At 42.8% G+C, this 22,965-nt stretch overlaps 1 protein-coding gene across 4 annotated transcripts in view; it reads left to right on the forward strand.

Moving 5' to 3' along the window:
* Positions 1–865: 865 nt before the first annotated feature.
* Positions 866–22,965, forward strand: part of LOC112254689 (LIM domain and actin-binding protein 1) — a 47,325-nt gene continuing 25,225 nt past the window's right edge. The window contains exons 1-4 of one of the 4 annotated variants that reach the window (XM_024427470.1): positions 866–886; positions 1,022–1,114; positions 10,218–10,348; positions 17,602–17,647. In XM_024427470.1, coding sequence (XP_024283238.1) covers positions 10,224–10,348; positions 17,602–17,647 — 171 coding nt within the window. In that variant the 5' untranslated portion in view covers positions 866–886; positions 1,022–1,114; positions 10,218–10,223. Of the gene's footprint in view, positions 887–1,021; positions 1,115–3,330; positions 3,505–10,217; positions 10,349–17,601; positions 17,648–18,107; positions 18,183–22,965 lie in introns of those variants that run through there. The other 3 variants (XM_042324557.1, XM_024427465.2, XM_024427469.2) reach the window with 3 other exon arrangements.

Here is a 22,965-nt window from a genome sequence, read left to right on the forward strand (position 1 = left end):
TTCACCTAGCAAAGACTTATAGATGACCTGGAGCCAGTGGGTTTGGCGACAAATATGAAGCGAGGTCCAGCCAACGAGAGCATACAGGCTGCAGTGGTGGGTAGTATATGGGACTTTGGTGACAAAACGGATGGCACTGTGATAGACTGCATCCAATTTGCTGAGTAGAGTGTTGGAGGCTATTTTGTAAATGACACCGCCGAAGTCAATGATAGGTAGGATAGTTAGTTTTACGAGGGTATGTTTGGCAGCATGAGTGAAGGATGCTTTGTTGCGAAATAGAAAGCCAATTCTAGATTTAATTTTGGATTGGAGATGCTTAATGTGAGTCTGGAAGGAGAGTTTACAGTCTAACCAGACATCTACTGTAGGTATTTGTAGTTGTCCACATATTCTAAGTCAGAACCGTCCAGAGTAGTGATGCTGGATGGACGGGCGGGCAGGTGTGGGCAGCGATCGGTTGAAGAGCATACATTTAGTTTTACTTGCATTTAAGAGCAGTTGGAGCAGTTGATAAGTGCATAAATTGAAACTATTTCCTGTCCTAAGCATTCAAAAAATTAGGAGTACTTTTGGGTGTCATGGAAAATGTATCGAGTCAAAAGTACATAATCTTTAGGAATGTAGTGAAGTAAACGTAAAATAGTCCAAAAAAAGTACAGATAACCCCCCAAATAACGATTTAAGTAGTTATTTTAAATGTTTGTACTTTAATAGTTTCCACCACTGTTAAAATGTGAGGCCTATCTCCATATTAAAAATAAAATATGTCCCAATGTATGAACAACATGCCTGGGGCGTGGTTTACTGAGCGCACTTTGCAATATCGCGGTGGCAGTACATTACATACTTCGAGGAGCGCACGAGAAAAAAAAGACTAATCATTGTGAGTGTAATTAGCCAAAGCCACTTACATTAGCTATATGAAGCGTATTGCTTTAGCAGCAAAACATTTAAACAAATCATGTTAATTATGTTCGTTTAAAAATGTAGTTAAAATCTCAGACACTAACGTTAGCAGACGACAACCAACGCCTCTCTTTCTATTGTGCACCTGTGGGACTGTCGGAGGAGCTGTTGTCAGAAACGTAAGGCCGAAGAAAAGTTTCAAGAGGTTTGTTATGAGCTTGTGTTGATATATCCAGTTATTATAATACAATGTACATTTGACTTTTTAATAATAGTAGTCTAAATGTGTGTTAAGCTATGCTAGTTTAGGCAGTGGTTTGCACATGGTGAATTTTCTGTAGCCAAGGGTAAAATGCTTGCCAATTTCACAGGTGTTGCCAATTTTGCACCATTATTACTTATGGAGGTTGCAGGGAGGTGATGGGAGTTGGCCAACCCATTTGAGGGTATTCCCTATGTGGAGAACTGGAGACACAATGCATTATACTTGGATACAGTAAGCTTATGGCTACTTGATTATTGTGGTAATAATGCATATTGGACCACTCCTTCCTGCTGATGCCACTTTTGCAAGTGCATGACCAGATGTTTTATTAGGTTATACTCTATTGAGTCTATACAAAAGTTGAAGTGTTTTCAAAACTCAAAGGGGTGCAGTGTCAAAATGAGTCCACTACCCACACCCCATCTGTTGTAGATCCAGCTATATTCCTCAAACCCAAATGAAGGGGAAAGATGGACACCATCTAATGGAATCTCTGTAGATGGTGCCTGGGGGGGGGGAATATACTTAGATCTGTACAACAGATGGCATGTGAGACATGGACTCATCTAGACCACTTGAATTTTCAAAACATTAAAAACATATATTTGAGTGAACTATTAGTTTAATACTCAGCACAGCCATTTTGTTGACTTGGGCTTCTCAGAGTAGGTTACCTGTTGGCCTGACAGCCAGGCTATATTCTATTCAAACCCCTGCTGAGTATTACAAGCTGGGTATTCATTGGCTGTCCCTGGAGAATTGAGGGGTCTACTTTGGTATTCACCTCAGTGCCAGCAGTCAGCCAGCACACAATGCCGACTGTCCATCTTTGTACCTTGATCGCACCATGTGGCCATTTGAATGCATCTCTATGCTCATTTAATGGCACTATTTATACAGTTCTCTCTGTCTTCTTGGAAATGGCACAGCTGAGTCTTAGAAAACACTGTCAGACCATGTCGCCTTATCATCCTTCTCTCTCTGCAAATAGACAGGGTAGACCACAGAGGAGGCAGCCAGGTGGTAATGTCCCAGTGACGGTGACTCAGTGGAATGCATTGATGATGGTAACCATAATTGATCCCTTTTCTCATTGTTGACAGATCAACATTGACAAACTAGGGGACTTTCCTGTATAAATTGAAGAGAAAATAGGCTACACACAGATCTCACTGGTTCAGGTGCTGGGCAGAATTCTATTTATATATATTTCTTTAGCAAAATGAGGAATGTCCTTAACTCTGACATGCTCGTGAAGTCTGTTTATTAATAGAGACACAGAAACTTACATTATGATTCAGTTGTCCATTTCTGACTCACCAATTTATAGTGTAGTTATAGATTTACAGTGTAGCCTGTGGTTTTGCATTTAGTGTTATAGTGTAAGTTATATATTATTAGTGTAAATTCATTGTTTATACAACGTCTGTATGTATATTATGTTTATTGTGGCAGATCCATTTTACCAGGTCAAATTCCTGTTAAATTCAAATGTACTTGGTGAATAAAGGTTATTCTGATTATACATTGCTACAATAAGTCATAGAGAAACTGCCCTAGTGAAACGTTTGTGTATTGTTTTTATTTTTTTGACGTTTAATAAAAAAAATGTTTTAAAATTCAGACGAAGCGCGTGCTCACCTCCAGGTGTGAGGCAATGGTTAGAATGTGTGGAGTGTATTGAGAGCCAGGGTTTTCTCTCCCTGCTACAGCACCACGAAGGCCCCTGGGGACGTCTCGGTGTCTCCAGGTCCCCTTTCAAACAACGCAGAGAAACCTGAGCTTCTGGTTCTGTTCGTTTCTCCTCTCCCTCTCTCTCTCCTCCTTTCTCTTCAACTCATTCCTCCAGCTTTCTTTCTGTCCTTTGTTGTAACTACCACCTCCCCTTCTTTACCACACTCATGAAGGGGGATCAAGTTATGACATAGAATCACATAATTTAGATCAGTTTTGAGTTTTTCACCAGGTTGTTAAAATGCTTTTAACTGTAGAGCAGGGAGTTGTATAGGCTATTTCCTAGAAATTCTGCTGAAGACACACAGACAATGTACCTGGCAGGATAAATGCAATCCAAGGTTATTGGTGCAGGGAATCACATGACCTGCTTCCTCCGCTCTCATGATACTTTTCTCCGCACTCCGCCCCTTAAACTCTTACACATTAGAGACATTGCACACACAGTGTCAGGTATCGCAAGGTTTCACCAGTGGAGTATGACACATCGGAAGTTCTGAAATTACATGCTGAACCGAAACTGAAGTGCTTTAAAATAATAGATGAGACAATTTTACATCGAAGATACCAGGAAAAACTAGACTCTATTAAAAAAGGTGAGTTTCATGTCTGCAGGTGTGTCACAGTCTACTCAAATGTTTTGGGGAGAAATTAAGTTACCACTCCCTTTGTGCCATTGTTTGTAACTGTGTGTCTGTTTTATATTGATCGCATATCTCAAATAATAATTATCTGTTCTCGTACTATTGACGGTAACTCCCACTGTTAGTGTAGTAAGGCTAGTCCAACAGTATCCATGTCATGGATGTGAATGTTTTTCTACCATATGTAGGCTATTGTTTAAACACACAGGGTTGACACCTGATCAGTACCTTAAGCTGAGAGGTGCCAAGTCAGCCATGAAGGAGAGATCTGTGTTTCAGAGTCCAGGTATTTTTCTGACATTGAAATCCTTTTTTTTTTGGCTTGCCTAAGTCTGAACAATGTTTCTCTCTCGCTATCGATCTACACACAGTGCCTTCGGAACATATTAAGGCCCCTTGACTTTTTCCACATTTTGTTACGTTACAGCCTTATTCTAAAATGGATTAAAAAAAACACCCAATACCCATGATTGACTAAGTGAAAATGGGATGTTAGAAATGTTTGCAAAGGTGTTATATAAAAAATAAATACCTTATTTACATAGGTATTCAAACACTAAGTTGAGCTCATTCTAAAAACCTGTTTTTGCCTTGTCATTATGGGGTATTGTGTGTTTTGCTGGGTGGCCAGCTCTATGAAGAGTCTTGGTGGTTCCAAACTTCTTCCATTTAAGAATGATGGAGGCCACTGTATTCTTGGGGGCCTTCAATGCTGCAGACATTTTTTTGGTACCCTTCCCCAGATCTGTGCCTCGACACAATCCTGTCTTGGACCTCTTATGGACAGTCCCGGCGACCTCATGGCTTGGGTTTTGCTCTGACATGCACTGTCAACTGTAGGACCTTGATATAGACTGTTGTGTGCCTTTCCAAATCATGTCCAATTGATTGAATTCAGCACAGTTGGACTCAAATCAAGTTGTAGAAACATCTCAAGGATGATCAATGGAAACAGGATGCACCTGAGCTCAAATTCGAGTCTCATAGCAAAGGGTCTGAATACTTACGTAAATAAGGTATTTCAGTTTTATTTTTAAGACATTTGCAAACGTTGTCATCATGGGGTATTGTGTGTATATTGAGAAACATTTATTTAATCTATTTTAGAATAAAGCTGTAATGTAACAAAATATGGAAAAAGTCAAGGGGTCTGAATACTTTCCAAATGTACAGTATGTATAAAAAATAATAGACCCACATATTTTAACAAACAATCACCTAAATAAAAGCTAGACAGTAGGAGAATAAAACATTCCAAAACAATACATTCAACAGTATTGGTTTTGGTACTAAACCCAGAAAAAACAGAAAGGTTCTCTCACTGTCAAATGCGTTTATTTTCAGTGAACTTTAACATGTGTAAATATTTGTATGAACATAAGATTCAACAACTGAGACAAACTGAACAAGTTCCACAGACGTGACTAAAATAAATGGAATAATGTGTCCCTGAACAAAGGGGGGGGGGTCAAAATCAAAAGTAACAGTATCTGGTGTGGCCACCAGCTGCATTAAGTACTGCAGTGCATCTCCTCCTCATGGACTACACCAGATTTGCCTGTTCTTGCTGTGAGATGTTAACCCACTCTTCCACCAAGGCACCTGCAAGTTCCTGGACAATTCTGGGGGGAATTGGGGGGACCCTCCGATCCAACAGGTCCCAGACATGCTCAATGGGATTGAGATCCGGGCTCTTCGCTGGCCATGGCAGAACACAGACATTCCTGTCTTGCAGGAAATCACACACAGAACGAGCCGTATGGCTGGTGGCATTGTCATGTTGGAGGGTCATGTCAGGATGAGCCTGCAGGAAGGGTACCACATGAGGGAGGAGGATGTCTTCCCTGTAATGCACAGCGTTGAGATTGCCTGCAATGACAAAAAGCTTAGTCCGATGATGCTGTGACACACCGCCCCAGACCATGACAGACCCTCCACCTCCATATCGATCCCGCTCCAAAGTACAGGCCTCGGTGTAACGCTCATTCCTTCGACGATAAACGCAAATCCGACCATCACCTCTGGTGAGACAAAAGCGCAACTCGTCAGTGAAGAGCACTTTTTGCCAGTCCTTTCTGGTCCAGCGACGGTGGGTTTGTGCCCATAGGCGACGTTGTTGCCGGGTAGGACCTGCATTACAACAGGCCTACAAGCCTTCAGTCCAGCTTCTCTCAGCTTATTGCGGACAGTCTGAGCACTGATGGAGGGATTGTGCGTTCCTGGTGTAACTCGGGCAGTTGTTGTTGCCATCCTGTACCTGTCCCGCAGGTGTGATGTTCGTATGTACCGATCCTGTGCAGGTGTTGTTACACATGGTCTGCCACGGAGGATGATCAGCTGTCCGTCCTGTCTCCCTGTAGCGCTGTCTTAGGCGTCTCACAGTATGGACATTGCAATTTATTGCCCTGGCCACATCTGCAGTCCTCGTGCCCTCCTTGCAGCATGCCTAAGGCACATTCACGCAGATGAGCAGGGACCCTGGGCATCTTTCTTTTGGTGGTTTTCTGAGTCAGTAGAACGGCCTCTTTAGTGTCCTAAGTTTTCATAACTGTGACCTTAATTGCCTACCGTCTGTAAGCTGTTAGTGTCTTAACAACCATTCCACAGGTGCATGTTCATTAATTGTGTATGGTTCATTGAACAAGCATGGGAAACAGTGTTTACAAATTGTTTATGAATTATTTTTGAAAGACAGGGTCCTGAAAAAGCGACGTTTCTTTTTTTGTTGAGTTTATTTGAGCAAAAGAAAATGCGTAGAATTGCAGGAAATGTTCTTTAAAACTGCAACATTTTCTCTCGACTCCTTGCTCCAGCCAAGCGCTACGCCACGCCCATGGGCATTCGTTTTTTCTCTACAATGAATCTGGATCTGAGTAGCCAGAACACACATGGTTAAAGCGGAGGTTTGAAAATTTGTCATAGCTTTGATACTCTGATATGATCCAATCGCCTACGACTTTATACAACGGCCCTTGTCACCACAAACAACTTCAATGATGTCAGTCTGACTAAAGTATAAAGCAAATGACAGAGTAGCGGAAGAATTTAGTGTGAATTCCTTTGAAACTGCTACATTTTTTTCTCTCCGCTGCATGGCAAAATATGTAGAATTGCAGGAAATTAGCTTTAAAATGTCAAGTTCATCTCTCATTCTGCCACGCCCACCACCTAAGCCCCTTTTTGATCCAGGAAAAAACCCTGGTCTCTGACTCCCCTGCTAGTTTATCTACAATGATTTTGTGTTTAATGACTCTTTGTTCAGATTGTTTTGGAGCCAGACTTTAACTAGTTTTTACACCTCATGGTACTTTGTTTAATTACATACAGTGACATTATCTGCAAATCAGTTTGCATAGAGTAACAGACTGGTTTGTCTCAGGTGTTACCTGTCTAGTACGTTTGATATGACGTAAAAGAGCACTTTAAATTAGGCTATATCCTCTGCCCTAGATCTATCAGTTGGTGCAGTCAATGTTATCCTGACATTTTAACATGGCTGTTATTATTGTCCCTGGAATTTACTTGGCTGCAAAGTAAAAATAAATACATAAATATTTAACATTTAAAAAACTTTACATCTTTGTTTTTTTTAAACATATTCCCTAAATGTATTCAGGGAAGGTGGAGAATAGCAACGTATAAACCACCGTCTCTGCATTGAGCTGTTCAGGACTGATTGTACCTTCATGTCACTCAAGGCGCTGATGATGAAATGGCTATATTGCACAATAGACTGATCCTGTGTTGTGTTCCATATCTGGGTTTGTTGTGGATGCAGCATTTCTAGGGAAAACGCGATGAAAGTGAGGGTTCAAAGGCCTTGGTGCTTTGAATTGGCATTTTAGTCATTAAGCAGACGCGGCTTACATGAGTTAGTGCATTCGTCTTATGATAGCTAGGTGAGACAACATATTACAATCGTAGCAAGTATGTTTTCCCTCAACAAAGTAGTTAACAGCGAGATCAGTGCTAGTTGGAAAGTGCATATTTGTATTTTTTGGGGTGGGGGTTACAGACGCTTGACATAGAGGCCTAGTTCACTGAAATACGATAACGATTGCTCAGGAAAAGGCGCATCCACAGGATCTGTCAATGTCACTTAAGGGTTCAAAAGTTATTTCGGACATCCTGTCCCAAGTTTGCAGTCAAAATCAACTATGGTGAAGTAAAATGTAGCCTATAGATTTAATTTTACTACCAGATATCAATAGACTAGCTCACCATGCATGCAGACACTTTGTTCAGATATGGTGAGAGGGTAGATCTGGTGTTGTAGGGACAGATTGACCAAACTGCTGTCGCAGCTTGTTGAAAGAACACAAATGCCATGTGAGAAGGAAGCCTTATCTCTGTTAGGATACCTGTTCCTCTATGTATCACAATCACCATAACACCTACTGCTGCTGCTACAGCTATGCTGCTAGCTACACTGTCACTGCTTCTGTTAGCTTACAAGAAGATGTAGCCTAGATGAATGTCCAATGGCAATTTGTCTTCTGCTTTATCCCAACCCCTCAGGACATACAATATGCACTGGTTTGGGCTGAGGGCAGCAACAGTGCAGTGCTCCTGGAGCAGTTATAGCAGTTATTGCTCAAGGTCACAACGGCAGGAGATGGCTTAGCTTGCACATATAATTGATATAAGTACAATGGAAATTTAATAGAAAAGCATCCCCTAAAGGCTTCAGTGATGAAACGCATAATAAATGTGTTTTTTTTCGACTTCCATTCTCCTCCAGGAGTGGCTGAATATTTCCTGCTACTCTAGTTCTTCAAGCCTTGCGTCTTGGTTTCTACTGTGAGTTCGTTTTTTACTCCGCTTAGCTTGGAGGAAAGGCTGAGGACGTTTTCGGAGGAATTCCATTGGAATGTCCCCTGCCTGTCTGGCTTCCTGAGCTGTCCTGATGCACATGAATATGTTGCGTTGCCTCTGAGACACACAGTACCTCAGGGTTTCAACCAATATCCACTTAAGCTAAGGTTTAAGCGTTGGCTGATTTTTCTTAGCGTTTTCTCATGAAATATGACAGATATGCAAGGCCAACTTTAAAACTATCCCTGTGGCCATGTTAAATACTGTCTTTATGAGAAGTTAATGTGATGTCTCTCTCTTTGTGAACTTGGCTGCCATCTCAGTGGCTTAGATGATTCCTTTCCTGGATCCCATGGTTTGTGGACAGGAAGTGTTGGAGATTCTTTTGGATTTGGTCATTCGTCATGGTCACTGTCTAGTAGTGCTGGTTGTTTGCATGTGCATGTTTGTGTGTGCTGTGTCAATACAAAACCAGCTGCTCTTGTAACGTTCAGTTCAAAGTCCTGTGTCTTTGTCGGGTAACAATAATGTAATACCTGCAAAGCACACCTTAATGAAAGGGCAGAAGAAAGGGCATTGTCCATACACTCTTATGGCTGCATTAGAGTTAGCCTATTGACATTTAATTGATCTGAAAACGACTGTACGAATACACATCATGCAGTGTACCAAAGGTGGTTCCATTTATAACGTGTGTCACGTGCTTTTGACGTTTCTACCTTCCAGACAAATGACTATTTTACTGGCTTACCAGCTGCGTTACCAGACTGCTTTTTAATGTGCACGTGTCTGTCGGGAGTACAGCAACTATAGTAACTAACTATTGCCTGTGTGTGTATGTCCTATATGTTATACTCTGGCCTTCTATAATTGTTGCTTATAAAGATCAGGCAGAGATAAGTGGCAGTCGGGGTGCTGATTTATCTTCTCAGAACCTCCTGTCTGTCTCAGCCAGATGATGATGATGATGATGATGATGATGATGATATGCTCTGATTCACACAATGACAGCATTGTTGCTGATGTCTATTGTGTACCAGTCCCGCAGTCAAGTAGCACATGCAGTGTCTGAACTTGTTCGCTTGATTGTGATGGCAGAGTTTGTTTCTTCTTGCTCCTGTAATCATGCAACAATCCTGTGTGTGGGTTTTTTCTGGATCAAAAAGGAGCTTAGGTGGTGGGTGCAGTAGGTGGTGGGCGCAGCAGGGGGTGGGTGCAGTAGGTGGTGGGTGCAGTAGGGGGTGTGGCAAGGGGTGCGGTTGGCATGGCTGAATTTTAACGGCCCCCAGTATGGCGGTGTAGAGCAATTTTTGCATTTCTAAGCCAATTTCCTGCAATTCTAGCCTACTACATATAAATTGCATGAAAAACTTTGGACCCTACTTATAGGCTACCTGGTATGGTCATGTCCTCAGGAAAAACTCCTGGCCCTATACATGACACCCAACAAAAAAATACAGAACTTTATGCAAGTTTGTTAACCATACACAAGTTGATATGAAAGTTCTTAACATATGTTTTTCCAATACCCTTCAATTAAAGTGTCTGCCTGTGTTGTCTATGTTAATGAATAAGCAGTGAGGTAATGGTGCACACCATGGACAAACGGCTGGGTGATGTCACAGTAAAATGTTTGCTCACCGCAGAATGGTGTCATCCAACAGCATCAGTGTGGGTTGTTGAACCCAGGCTCTCCTGGCTGTCTGTATGATACTACACTGTATTAGTGAATTCCTATACGATGGGTATTGGAGGATTTATTTTTATTTTTTACATATACTAAATGTAGAACTGAAATTGTCTACACTTTTATTCTATCATTAACTACTAGTGTGTGTGTGTGATTCTAGGCAGAGATGGAAGGTGGAAGTTCGTTCAGCCGAAGGTCGTGGGCGTCGCAGTCTTTACGCGTCACTGCCAGGGAGCTCTCATTGGTCAGCACGCGAGGCAAGACCAACGCCATCGCAGAGCGCTTCTCCAAGTGAGTGACACACAACTCCACTAAAGACACTTCTGTCTGAATGAACAGTAGACACTTATCTTCCAAATGCATCTTACCAAACTCACATCTGTCTGTAGGGATTACGGAATCCTCCATCTCAAATTAAATGTTATTTGTCACATGCGGCGAGTACAACAGGTGTAGTCCTTACAGTGAAATGCTTACTTACAAGCCCTTAGCCTTAACCAACAATGCAGTTTTAAGAAAGATACCCCCCAAATACATTTTTAAAGTCCCCAACTGTGAAATAACACATGGAATCATGTACTGACCAAAACAGTGTTAAACAAATCAAAATATATTTTTGATTCCTCAAAGTAGCCACTCTTTGCCTTGATGACAGCTTTGCACACTCTTGGCATTCTCTCAACCAGTTTCATGAGATAGTCACCTGGAATGCTTTTTCAACAGTCTTGAAGGAGTTCCCACATATGCTGAGCACTTGTTGGCTGCTTTTCCTTCACTCTGCGGTCCAACTCACCCCAAACCATCTCAATTGGGTTGAGGTTGGGTGACTGTGGAGGCCAGGTCATCTGAGGCAGCACTCATCACTCTCCTTCTTGGTCAAATAGCCTTTACACAGCCTGGAGGTGTGTTTTGGGTCATTGTCCTGTTGAAAAACAAATTATAGTCCCACTAAGCGCAAACCAGATGGGATAGTGTATCACTGCTGAATGCTGTGGTAGCCATGCTGGTTAAGTGTGCCTTGAATTCTAAATAAAAAAACAGACAGTGTCACCAGCAAAGCACCCCCACACCAGAACACCAACACCTCCATGCTTCACGGTGGGAACCACACATGCGGAGATCATCCGTTCACCTACTCTGCGTCTCACAAAGACACAGCGGTTGGAACCAAAAATCGAATTTGGATTAATCGGACCAAAGGACAGATTTCCACTTCCACAGGTCTAATTTCCTTTGCTCGTGTTTCTTGGCCCAAGCAAGTCTCTTCTTATTGGTGTCCTTTTAGTAGTGGTTTCTTTGCAGCAATTCGACCATGAAGGCCTGATTCACACAGTCTCCCCAGAACAGTTGATGTTGAGATGTGTATGTTACTTGAACTCTGAAGCATTTATTTGGGCTGCAATCTGAGGCTGGTAACTCTAATGAACTTATCCTCTGCAGTAGAGGTAACTCTGGTTCTTCCTGACCTGTGGTGGTCCTCATGAGAGGCAGTTTCATCATAGCGCTTGATGGGTTTTGCGACTGCATTTGAAGAAACTTTTCAGATTGACTGACCTTCATGTCTTAAAGTACTGATGGATTGTTGTTTCTCTTTGCTTATTTGAGCTGTTCTTGCCGTAATATTGACTTGAGCTGTATTTGAATACCAATACTAACATACTCTATACTACATATTTAATGAGTAAATACTATTAGTTTATTTTAGGATCCCATTCATTTACAGTATACTATCAGTTGAGCGTACTAGCTCTTCACCTGTCTACCTGAAGTTGTTGCTGTGCAACCTCTTGCTAGCTAGTTAGCGTGACAAATTTTATGACTTTGGGTGTGTTCTTAAATTCAATCTGGAGTGCCAGAGTGCACTCATAAATTCAGAGTGTTGTCAGATTGTCCGTTTTGTAAATTCAAAGTGTTTCGCTATCGGAGTGCACACTGGATGAGCATTCTGACCTTACAACAGCAGTCAAGGACCCAAGCTAACGTTGGCTAGCTTGCTAGCTACTTCCAGACACAAATGAGAGTACTCTGATCATGTACTTGCCCTAGCAGAGCTGGTTAGGCAGTTTTCATGTTATCCAGAGCATTGGTGACTGTAACTGTGCTGCTGGCAACAATTTAATTATGCTTTTATGCCGACGTTTACTGACACCGGCCATATTCAACGGGTGTTGAGCACTTGAAAATTCATTATTCTGCGCTCTGGTACACTCAGACCAGGGTGCTCTGAAATCGGAGTAGATAGCCAGAGCGAATTTAAGAAAGCACCTGAATGAGAACGCACAACGACTATACGATTTAGCTAAGATTGATGGAAATAATCAAGTCAATAAATGTTGGGTAGTTAGTTAGCCTATAGTTAATATACTGGCAAGTCTGACGTGTAAGTAGCCAATTAAGTTATGGAGCTAACACCTGTACATACTGCTGTAATAATATGCTATGTGGTTTGTAAGGACAGCGTAGCTAACAAATTGTCAGGCAACATAACGTGTAAGGTAACTTATTTGAAAAGTAATTTCTTTATTACATTGATCAACATTTTCTTAACATTTGTCATAATTAGTTAAAACAATGAATTTGTATCTGCTCTCATTGTGCTTCGGCTGCCTAATTTCTTCAAATCTGAAAACAATGTGAAGCCACACCCATTTCTTGAAGAATTGTATTATGGGCCCTAAAGTACGGAAAGTGTCCTGTGTGTATACTTCATATTTTGCCGAATTTAGTACGACATCTGGGACATTTTGGCATACTAACTATATCCATACCATGACCAATAAGCAAACTATATACTCAATTAACATCACAAATAGTACAGTTAGTGCAGTTAGCATGAGTATTCGAACACAGCTTTGGTCTCTTACCAAATAGGGCTATCTTCTGTATACCAACCCTACCTCGTCACAAGAAAACTGATTGTCTCAAACGCATTAGAAGGAAAGAAATTCCACAAATGAACTTTTAACAAGGCACACCTGTTAATTGAAATCAAATCAAAGTTTATTTGTCACATGCCCTGAGTACAACCAGGTATTGTAGACCTTAGTGAAATACTTACAGGCTCTAACCAATAGTGCAGAAAAGGTATTAGGTGAACAATTGGTAGGTAAAAATGATGGGATTTATTCAGTAGCGAGGCTACATACAGACACCGGTTAGTCAGGCTGATTTTGAGTATGTACATGTAGATATGGTTAAAGTGACTATGCATATATGATGAACAGAGAGTAGCAGTAGCGTAAAAGAGGGATTGGTGGGTGGGACATAATGCAGATAGCCCGGTTAGCCAATGTGCGGGAGCCCTGGTTGGTCGGCACAATTGAGGTAGTATGTACATGAATGTATAGTTTAAGTGACTATGCATATATGATAAACAGAGATTAGCAGCAGCATTCCAGGTGAAGCTGGTTGAGAGAATACTAAGAGTGCAAAGCTGTCATCAAGGCAAAGGGTGGCTACTTTGAAGAATCTTCTTTGGTTACTACATGTTTCTATATGTTATTTCATAGTTTTGATGTCTTTACTATTTGTCTACAATGTAGAAAAAAAAGTACAAATAAAGAAAAACCCATGAATGAGTAGGTGTGTCCAAATTTTGGACGGTACTGAAAGTTTCCAAGAGCACAGTGGTCTCCATCATTGGGAAATGGAAAAAATGTGGAACTACCCAGACTCTGCCTAGAGCTGGCTGTCCGAACAAACTGAACAACTGTGCAAGAAGGACCTTGGTCAGGGAGATGACCAAGAACCCAATGACCACTCTGACAGAACTAAACAACTTCTTTGCTCGCTTTGAGGACAATACAGTGCCACTGACATGGCCCGCTACCAAAACCTGCGGGCCGCTACCAAAACATTTAAACGTGTCAACCCTCGCAAGGCTGCAGGCCCAGACGGCATCCCCAGCCGCGTCCTCAAAGCATGCGCAGACCAGCTGGCTGGTGTGTTTACGGACATATTCAATCAATTCTTATCCCAGTCTGCTGTCCCCACATGCTTCAAGAGGGCCACCATTGTTCCTGTTCTCAAGAAAGCTAAGGTAACTGAGCTACATGACTACCGCCCCCCCGTAGCACTCACTTCCGTCATCATGAAGTGCTTTGAGAGACTAGTCAAGGACCATATCACCTCCACCCTACCTGACACCCTAGACCCACTCGAATTTGCTTACCGCCCCAATAGGTCCACAGACAACGTAATCACACTGCCCTAACCCATCTGGAAGAGAGGAATACCTATGTGAGAATGTTACCTACACTCCAAACTCATCATCAAGCTCGAGACCCTGGGTCCTGACCCCGCCCTGTGCAACTGGGTCCTGGACTTCCTGACAAGCCGCCCCCAAGTGGTGAGGGTAGGTAACAACATCTCCATCCCGCTGATCCTCAGTACTGGGGTGCCACAAGGGTGCGTTCTCATCCCTCTCCTGTACTCCCTGTTCACCCACGGCTTCGTGGCCATGCACACCTCTAACTCAATCATCAAGTTTGCAGATTACACTACAGTGGTAGGCTTGATTACCAACAATGACGAGACTGCCTACAGGGAGGAGGGCAGGGCCCTCTGAGTGTGGTGTCAGGAAAATAACCTCACACTCAACGTCAACAAAACAAAGGAGATGATCATGGACTTCAGGAAACAGCAGAGGGAGCACGCCCCTATCCACATCAATGGGACAGTAGTGGAGAGGGTAGAAAGTTTGAAGTTCTTCGGCGTACACATCACGGAAAAACTGTAATGGACCAACCACACAGACACCGAGCCACTGCCTGTTCACCCCGCTATCATCCAGAAGGCGAGGTCAGTACAGGTGCATCAAAGTAGGGACCGAGAGACTGAAAAACAGCTTATCTCAAGGCCATCAGACTGTTAAACAGCCATCACTAACATTGAGTGGCTACTGACTCAACTCCAGCCACTTTAATAATGGAAAAATTGATGTAATAAATGTATCACTAGCCACTTTAAACAATGCCACTTCATATGTTTACATACCCTACATTACTCATCTCATATGTATATACTGTACTCTATACCATCTACTGCATCTTGCCTATGCCGTTCTATACCATCACTCATTCATATATTTATATGTACATATTCTTATTAATTCCTTTACACTTTGTGTGTATAAGGTAATTGTTGTGAAATTGTTAGGTAAGATTACTCGTTGAATATTACTGCATTGTCGGAACTAGAAGCACAAGCATTTCGCTACCCTCGCATTAACATCTGCTAACCATGTGTATGTGACAAATAAAATTTGTCTTGAGATGGGAGAACCTGCCAGAATGACAACAATCTCTGTAGCACTTCACCAATCTTGGCTTTATGGGAGAGTGGCCAGATGAAACCGTTCCTCAGAAAAAGGCACATGACATTACTCCTGGAGTTTGCAAAAAGGCACGTGAAAGACTGAGCATAAGTCAAGAGATTTTTTTTACATTTTATTTGACCTTTTATTTAACCAGGTAGTCCAGTTGAGAATAAGTTCTCATTTACAACTGTGACCTGGCCAAGATAAAGCAAAGCAGTGCAATACAAACAACAACACAGAGTTACACATGGAATAAACAAACGTACAGTCAATAATACAATAAAAATCTATATACAGAGTGTGCAAATGAGGTAAGATTAGGGAGGTAAGGCAATAAATAGTAATTACAATTTAGCAATTAAACACAGGAGTGATGAATGTGCAAGTAGAGATACTGGGGTGCAAAGGAGCAAAAAAATAACAATATGGGGATGAGGTTCTATGGTCTGATGAGACAAACATTTTACTATTTGGCCTGAAAGCAAAGCGCTATGTCTGGAGAAACCAGGCACAGCTCATCACCCATCTCACACCATCCCTGAAAAGCATCCCCAATAGCATGATGCTGCCACCACCATGCTATGAGGTATGCGTTTCAGAGCCAGGTACTGGGAAACTGGTAAGGCTAGAGGAAATAATGAATGGAGACAAATACAGGCAATCCTCGACGAGAACCTGCTTCAGAGTGCAACACGAGAACCTGCTTCAGAGTGCAAATTAGACTGGGATGAAGATTTACGTTCCAACAGGACATTAACCCAAGCATACAGCCAAAGCAACGCTGGATTGGGTTCAGAACAAGAATGTGAAAGTCCTTGAGTGGCCCAGCCGAAGCTTGAGAAAATCTGCAATGAAGACTGGGAGAAAATCCAGATGAGCAAAGCTGATACAGACATACCCAAGACAACTCAAAGATATAATTGTCGCCAAAGTTGCTTCTCCAAAGTATTGACTCAGGGGTGTGAATACTTATGTAAATACAATTTCTGTATTTCATTTTCAATAAATTGGCAAACCTGTCTAAAAACCTGTTTTCAGTTTGTCATTATGGGGTATTGTGATGTCATTATGGGGTATTGTGTGTAGATGGGTGAGAATCTATTTTAATCCTTTTTCAATTTGGGCTGTAACAAGTTGTGGAATAAGTCAAGGGGTATGAATACTTTCTGAAGGCGCTGTATATAAGGGACATAGGCTAATTACATTTGGCCCAGAACAGAGCAGCACGTCTGGCCCTTAAATGTACACGGGGCTAATATCAACAACATGCATATCAATCTCTCCTGGCTCAAAGTAGAGGAGTGATTGACTGCATCAATACTGGTCTTTGTGAGAGATGTTGATCTGTAAAAAGTACAGAACTGTCTGTTCAATTGGTTAACACACAACTCAAACATTCATACATACCCCTCAAGACATACCACCAGAGGACTCTTCAGTCCCTAAGTCCAGAACAGAGGCTAGGAAATGCATACTGCACTAAATAGAGCCATGACTACATGGAACTCTCTTCCACTTTAGGTAACTCAAATTAGTAGTAAAATCTGATTTAAAATAAAATAAAAGATTAAACCACCTCACAGTACAATGCAGACTGTGAAGAGAAACACACACACGTGCGCGCACACTCTTACTTACACACACACACATTCTATAACACACACTCTACACCCACACATTGTTTGTGATGTAAATTTGTATAACACACAATGTTTAGAGTAGCTGCTTCCTTGGCAACAGCTAATGGGGATCCTAATAAAATATTTACATATCCTTTTCTTCTGTTGCTATGCAAAGTAGATGTTACCTCACCACAATCTTGATATTCCAGTTCGTCGCCATTCATCGTATTGGCAGCAGACTGAAAGTACAACTGTTTGAGTTAAGAAAAGGAGAAACTTAATGAAGGGTTATGTCATTGGGAGGTGAATATAGCTCAGTCTGGACGGCCACTAGACCATTAGTCTCTAACCCTTCAGTGTGCAGATCCAGAAAAAAATGGATTTGTGTCAGAAAAATGTTAGAAGCCTCAATAAACCCTTTTTATATTTCTTGCTCACCTACCTTGTCTCTTCAGACCTGCAAAACCTCTGAGGATATTATTGATTCAACACCAATGCAAACTTCCATTCCCAGTATAATGCCACTGTTGGAAATGCTTTGGTCCACTTTGTGTGCACCTCTTCTCTTGATCAGCAGAGGTCAATGTTGATTCTCTCTCCCACAGGTACCAGAGAGCTGCTGAGGAGTCTAATGCAGAGAAGAAGAAAGCAGTGAGTATCTCCATTCAGATCCCCAACAGGAGGTCCACTCATGGAATTACAGGATGTGATGTCATTACATCAGACACACAGTCACCAGTTCAGTGATACACTTGTGGAGCTGTCCTCTTGGTCAGGAACCTGTCTCTTTGACCAGTGAACTATATGCCCAAGTGTGTATGCCAGAGTGGTTTTGTGCTCTCTTCTCTGCTTAGGCTACTTATGCTTGACAGTGAGTAAATAGGATAAAGCACTTTATCATTCACATTGTAAAATGTCTGCCTCCTTTTTAGTGGGCCTTTTCAAAAGCTACCTCCCACACACACACAGTATTATCCTCATCCCGGCTGAGGAATACACACGGAGTCCAAACCTAGCTCTGCCTGGTCACTTATTGTGATGGGCTGGCAGTCATGACCCTAATCCTGACTCAGTCTACTAATCCCAAAATAATTCCCTCTTGGGATAGTTGTCTTTATCTGTTGGGCAGTGCTGGAGAAGTGGACAAGGGAATAAGTGATCAGCCGATGTCATGCAGGAGTGCAAGGTAACTACCATTTTCCAATGGCTGATAGATGAGGAATGTATTCTGATCATTGGTTACCTAGATGCCAGTTAATGTGGACCTAGATTGTAACACAGGAGTTGCCCTGTGTGACACAACATTGCGGAGAGTCTCAAGTAGTTGAAGACAAACATTGTTTAAACACAAGGTCCTTTCTTAGTCATTCAGAGCCACACACACACTGCTCTTACTGTGTGGTGCATGCTGTTCCTTCCTGTCTGTGCTGAGTTAAACAGGTCCAGTCAGCACAATTGTTTGTGTGTGTGTGTGCGCACCGAGAGGCAGGCAGGCAACACTGGTGTCAAGGGTGGGCTGTACATTTCCATGGAAGGAGGAAGAGAGGTCTCTGCTTTCTGAGATACCTGAAAGGCAGTCCTCTGTGTTGCGGTATGGAGCATAGGGGTCAGGAGTTGTAACTTTTCAGACATTGTTCCGTCCTTGCGTTTTTCCAGGTAAAACAGCAGTGATGTCATAATGAAGGATTACCTGTACATTTGGAACTGACAGATTACATGGGACTAAAACAATTTAACATGAGACTATGAGATGGCATGGTGGTCCACAAATAAACTGTAAGGAGCCTCCTGTAGTCTTCCTAATATTATGTTGACTATGTGGAATCTCAACCCCCCCCATTCAACTGTGACCATTATCAGTAATTGTTCTGTATGTAATTACAGGTATTATTATTTCTTCTTAATGACATCTATTATGTTTTCTAACTGCAAAATACACGCAGAAGTTAATGATCGTTTTACAGGGGAATGAATGTTCCACTCCCTAAGAGCTATCATGGTCGATTACTGCACTCTCAATATGTGGTCCTCCCTGCTGCTGAGTCAGTCATATTGAGTCACAGTTTGGGTTCTGACCTGGAGGTAAGTGTGTGTGTGTGTGTTCAGTAGCAGTAATGGCGGAAATTAGCCGCTTATACCAGGAACCTGACTGTCACTGACCGAGATGGCTCCATAGGTTAAACAGAACAACATAATGGGTTGTAGTTTACACTGTCTTCTTGAGGACAAAGGTGAAGAGTTTGGTTTTGTACAACAACACTGTCAGGAATTTGAATGTCATGATGTGATTTGGCATCACAGATCTCAACACTGCCAGCATGAGGTTCTGCAACATGACATCAGTGCATGGGTATGGCTCTGACATCACCCAATGTGGTATAGATTTGCTATTTTTAAAAATACTTTAGAACCGGAACCAGCAAACTAGCTAGTAGTCAGATAGCCACCGCTAGCGGTCTTCCCCGTTAACTCGGACATCTGCCAGCCCCAGCCTGGTCAATTCCTGCCAGTCTGCACAGCGCGAAATCAACCCAGAGTATATCGGACTCCTTTTCTCTACCACATCTCCAGATTCCTACTGCAAGCTCTGAACCTTTACTCTGGATCATCGCAGGTAGCTAGCTGCTATCCGAGTGGCTACTCCTGCTAACGTCTCTGTCCCGATGCAAGCACCAGTTAGCCTGGAGCCTGCTAGCCCCGGCCTGCTAGCTGTCTGAATCGCTGTGCCTCCAGCTTGCCTAGCTACTCACTGGACCCTATGATCACTTGTCTACAATTGCCTCTCTGCCTCTCCCTAATGTCAATATGCCTTGTCTATTGCTGTTTTGGTCAGTGATTTGTCTTATTTCACTGTAGAACCTCCAGCCCTGCTCAATATGCCTTAGCTAGCCCCTTTGTTCCACCCCCCACACATGCGGTGACCACACCTGGCTTAAATAGTGCCTCCAGAGACAAAACCTCTCCCATCATCACTCAATGCCCAGGCTTACCTCCACTGTACTCACATCCTACCATACCCTTGCCTGTACATTATGCCTTGAATCTATTCTTCCGCACCCAGAAACCTGCTCCTTTTACTCTGTTCTGAACCAGTTCTTTTAGCCTTTAGCCGTACTCTTATCCTACTCATCATCTGTTCCTCTGATGATGTAGAGGTTAACCCAGGCCCTGCAGCCCCCAGCATCACTCCCATTCCCCAAGCACTCTTATTTGTTGACTTCTGTAACCGTAAAAGCATTGGTTTTATGCATGTTAACATCAGAAGCCTCCTCCCCTAAGTTTGTTTTATTCATTACTTTAGCACACTCCGCCAACTCGCATGTCCTAGCCGTATCTAAATCCTGGCTTAGGAAGGCCACCAAAAATCCTGAAATTTCCATCTCTAACTAACATTTTCCGACAAGATAGAACTGCCAAAGAGGGCGGAGTTGCAATCTACTGCAGAGAGATCCTGCAGACTTCTGTCATACTATCCAGGTCTGTACCCAAACAATTCGAGCTTCTATTTTTAAAAATCCACCTTTCCAGAAACAAGTCTCTCACCTTTGCCGCTTGTTATAGACCCCCTTCAGCCCCCAGCTGTGCCCTGGATGCCATATGTGAATTGATCGCCCCCCATATATCTTCAGAGTTTGTATTGTTAGGTGACCTAAACTGAGATATGCTTAACACCCTGGCCGTCCTACAATCTAAACTAGATGCCCTCAATCTAACACAAATTATCAAGGAACCTACCATGTACAACCCTAAATCCGTAACCATGGGCACCCTCTTAGATATCATCCTGACCAATTTGCCCTCTAAATACACCTCTGCTGTCTTCAACCAGGATCTCAGCGATCACTGCCTCATTGCCTGCGTGCGTAATGGGTCCGCAGTCAAACGACCACCCTTCATCACTGTAAAATGCTCCCTAAAACACTTCAGCGAGCAGGCCTTTCTAATCGACCAGGCCCTGGTATCCTGGAAGGATAGTGACCTCATCCTGTCAGTAGAGGATGCCTGGTTGCTCTTTAAAAGTGCTTTCCTCTCCATCTTAAATAAGCATGCCCCATCCAATTAATGTAGAAATAAGAACAGATATAGATAGCCCTTGGTTCCCCCAGACTTGACTGCCCTTGACTAGCACAAAAACATCCTGTGGCGTTCTGCATTAGCATTGAATAGCCCACGCGATATGCAACTTTTCAGGCAAGTCAGGAACCAATATACTCAGTCAGTTAGGAAAGCTAAGGCTAGCTTTTTCAAACAGAAATTTTCTTCCTGTATCACTAATTCCAAAACGTTTTGGGACACTGTAAAGTCCATGGAGAATAAGAGCACCTCCAACCAGCTGCCCACTTCACTGAGGCTAGGAAACACTGTCACCACCGATAAATCTACCCCGGCCAACATCTCAGCACACCCTGCAGCAACTTGCCTCCCCCCCGATTCTCCTTCACCCAAAGCCAGACAGCTGATGTTCTGAAAGAGCTGTAAAATCTGTATCCCTACAAATCAGCTGGGCTAGACAATTTGTACCCTCTCGTTCTAAAATGATCTGCCGAAATTCCCCCCAAAGATTGGAAAGCTGCCGCGGTCATCCCCTTCTTCAAAGGGGAGACACTAGACCCAAACTGTTATAGACCTATAGCCATCTTGCCCTGCCTTTCTAAAATCCACGAAAGCCAAGTTAATAAACAGATCACCGACCAACTTCGAATCCCACCATACCTTCTCCACTATGCAATCTGGTTTCCGAGCTGGTCATGGGTGCACCTCAGCCACGCTCAAGGTCCTAAATGATATCATAACCGCCATCGATAAGAGAGAGTACTGTGCAGCCATCTTCATCGACCCGGCCAAGACCTTAGACTCTGTCAATCACTGCATTCTTATTGGCAGACTCTATAGCCTTGGCTTCTCAAATCACTGCCTCGCCTGGTTAAACCAACTACTTCTCAGAGTTCAGTGTGTCAAATCGGAGGGCCTGTTTTCCGGACCTTTGGCAGTCTATGGGGGTGCCACAGGGTTCAATTCTCGGGCCGACTCTTTTCTCAATATATATCAATGATGTCGCTCTTGCTACTGGTGATTCTCTGATCCACTTCTACGCAGATGACACCATTCTGTAAACAGTCGTAGCCAAAATGTTTGAGAATAACACAAATATTAATTTTCACAAAGTCTGCTGCCTCAGTTTGTATGATGGTAATTTCTATATACTCCAGAATGTTATGAAGAGTGATCAGATGAATTGCAATTAATTGCAAGGTCCCTCTTTGCCATGAAAATGAACTGAATCCCCCAAAAACATTTCCACTGCATTTCAGCCCTGCCACCAAAGGACCAGCTGACATGTCAGTGATTCTCTCGTTAACGCAGGTGTGAGTGTTGACGAGGACAAGGCTGGAGATCACTCTGTCATGCTGATTGAGTTCGAATAACAGACTGGAAGCTTCAAAAGGAAGGTGGTGCTTGGAATCATTGTTCTTTCTCTGTCAAACATGGTAACCTGCAAGGAAACTCTTGCCGTCATCATTGCTTTGCACAAAAAAGGCTTCACAGGCAAGGATATTGCTGCCAGTAAGATTGCACCTAAATCAACCATTTTATCGGATCATGAAGAACTTCATGGAGAGCGGTTCTATTATTGTGAAGAAGGCTTCAGGGCGCCCAAGAAAGTCCAGCAAGCGCCAGGACCGTCTCCTAAAGTTGATTCAGCTGCGGAATCGGGGCACTACCAGTACAGAGCTTGCTCAGGAATGGCAGCAGGCAGGTGTGAGTGCATCTGCACGCACAGTGAGGCGAAGACTTTTGGAGAGTGGCCTGGTGTCAAGAAGGGCAGCAAAGAAGCCACTTCTCTCCCAGAAAAAAATCAGGGACAGAGTGATATTCTGCAAAAGGTACAGGGATTGGACTGCTGAGGACTGGGGTAAAGTCATTTTCTCTGATGAATTTCTGGGGCATCCAGAAAAAGCTTGTCCGGA

The sequence above is a fragment of the Oncorhynchus tshawytscha genome, linkage group LG07 (genome assembly GCF_018296145.1).
Source record: "Oncorhynchus tshawytscha isolate Ot180627B linkage group LG07, Otsh_v2.0, whole genome shotgun sequence".
Lineage (NCBI taxonomy): Eukaryota > Metazoa > Chordata > Actinopteri > Salmoniformes > Salmonidae > Oncorhynchus > Oncorhynchus tshawytscha.